The sequence below is a fragment of the Apteryx rowi genome, unplaced genomic scaffold (assembly GCF_003343035.1).
Source record: "Apteryx rowi isolate R43461 unplaced genomic scaffold, aptRow1 scaffold_612, whole genome shotgun sequence".
Lineage (NCBI taxonomy): Eukaryota > Metazoa > Chordata > Aves > Apterygiformes > Apterygidae > Apteryx > Apteryx rowi.
The window spans coordinates 411241-413145 of record NW_020450886.1 but is presented as its reverse complement, the minus strand read 5'-3'; the positions used below and the strand labels follow the sequence as shown (position 1 = coordinate 413145).

Sequence of the window (1905 nt, the reverse complement as noted above, 5' to 3'; positions counted from 1 at the left end):
GCCCCCCGGGCCCCGCGGCGGCGGCCGCCGCCGCTTTCCGCTTCCTGCTAACTGTTTTCCGGGCCATAGTAGTAGGAGGAGGAGGAAAAGGAGGAGGAGGAGAGGCCAAGAGCCCGGCCCGGGCCCCACATGGAGCAGGAGGGGGAGGCGGCCGCCAGGGGACGGGGCATATAAGTGCGGGGAGCCGGGCCCGGTCACTCTCTCCGCCGCAGGCCCCGCCGACCGCGCTTCACGACATTTTCCCCCGGATTTTTACGACAGCCGCGGCGCAGCTTTACGGCGGGAGCCCTGTTTCCTAGCAACCAGCGGAGGCCGAGCGCCGAGCTGGCCCGCCCCCCTCTGTGGTTGCTAGGCAAGGCCTCCCCGGGGGAGGCGGCGCGGTGCCCCCTGGCGGCGGGCGGGCGCGCAGGCGCCTCCCGCCGCAGAAACACGCGGGTTCCCGCCCAAACTCCGGGCCCCATTTTCTTCCCCAACCCGTCAGGCCCCGGCCGTCACCCAGCGCTGCGCCCCCCTGCCGGGGCCCCCCAGCGCCCCGGTTCCCGCGGCCCAGCCACGCGGGGAGTGCGGAGGAGCATGCACTGCACTTTATGCTTTCTTGCAAATATATAAATAATGAATAACACATGGTGCGTGGCAGAGTATTGGGTATCTGCCCTGTCATCTAGGTACCTCCTTAAGCGAGTGCACGAGTGAGCGGCTTTTTCCATTTCTACCTGTCATCTCCTGTCTAACCAACACGCATCGCTGCGTGCTACAGAAGATTTTAAGATACTTTCACCATCCTGGAAAATAGGTCATCAAGCTCCCCCCTTTTACAGGTGGGGATACTGAGATACGCTTTCACATTACGTACTTCAAATGACTTAATATGCTGAGGCAGTAACAGAGCTGAGGAAAAAAAACATATTTGCACTGCAAAGTGTCTAACTTCAGTGCCATTTCCATCAGTCTGTTCAAGACTAGAGCCCCAAAATGATAATTACCTATGAACCAAAAGGGGAGCTGCTCAAATGTTCACAACTACGTATATATTTGCCCTTTGGGATACTATAAAAAAAGATAGCTATTGTACTGTATCTAACAACCCAGCTTCGATTGTTTGTTCCGCTTTTGGCTGTTGATCCTAACTCAAGACTAACCTGGAGTACTTCGTTGTGCATCTCTTCTGAGCAGTGGCAAGAACAACCTGTTTTCTGTATGACTGCAGATTAAGGACATTTTTGAAGCCTTGTTCAATCTGAAAAAAATCCTAAATGCATCATTTTCCTTGTAGGCGCGACAAATACACTGGAAGATGTGTTGTCGGTTTAAGGCTAGGCCAGGCTCCGGCTGGCTGTTTCCTTCATGTATTTGGCACCGCTTTGGTGGGGCCGAGGCCTGCTTCGCCGCAGCCGGCAGGGGGCTGGAGGGCGGCTCCTGGTCCTCGGGCGGTGGAGGGCGCAGGCCGGCCACCGCGGAGGGACCCGGAGGGAGGGCGGCGGCCAGGGAACGAGGGCAGGCGTCAGGGCGGGGAAGGCCGCTGAGGGACGGGGCCGCATGAGGGGGGCTTTGTGCCCACAGGGGGGAGAATGCCCCCTCCAGGCGGGCCGAGCCCCCTTCCTCCAGCCCTAGGGGGGGCCCTGCTGCCTCCTCCGCACGGGAGCGGGGACGGGGCGATGGCGGCGCCCCTCCGTGAGGGGACGAGCGCCCCGCCACGTCCCGCCGTTGCCAGGGAGCCGCAGCCCCCCCCCCCAAGCGGGAAGGGGCGTGGCTCTCCCTCACCGCCCCGCCCACATCCCCGCCCCTTGCCCCGGGGAGGTGACGTCATCGAGAGCGCCTCCCGATTGGGCCGGCGCGGGCAGGTGACCGCGCGGCGTGACGCCAGCGCGTCGCCGGGGAGGCAAGGCGGAGGGCAGGTAGACAAGA

General features: G+C 61.9%; 2 protein-coding genes across 3 annotated transcripts in view; one reads left to right on the top strand and one right to left on the bottom strand.

The window, feature by feature from the left end:
• The window catches only part of DCAF12 (DDB1 and CUL4 associated factor 12), a 33794-nt gene extending 32525 nt beyond the window's left edge, over positions 1 to 1269 (bottom strand). Inside the window, exon 1 of one of the 2 annotated variants that reach the window (XM_026083727.1) lies at positions 1140 to 1269. In XM_026083727.1, the coding sequence (XP_025939512.1) occupies positions 1140 to 1160 (21 nt within the window). In that variant the 5' untranslated portion in view covers positions 1161 to 1269. Of the gene's footprint in view, positions 243 to 1139 lie in introns of those variants that run through there. The other variant, XM_026083728.1, reaches the window with a different exon arrangement.
• Positions 1270 to 1847: 578 nt separating this feature from the next.
• UBAP1 (ubiquitin associated protein 1) overlaps positions 1848 to 1905 on the top strand; it is a 36398-nt gene continuing 36340 nt past the window's right edge. Inside the window, exon 1 of the mRNA XM_026083725.1 lies at positions 1848 to 1895. The gene's annotated coding sequence lies outside the window, so the exon portion shown is untranslated. The remainder of the gene's footprint in view (positions 1896 to 1905) is intronic.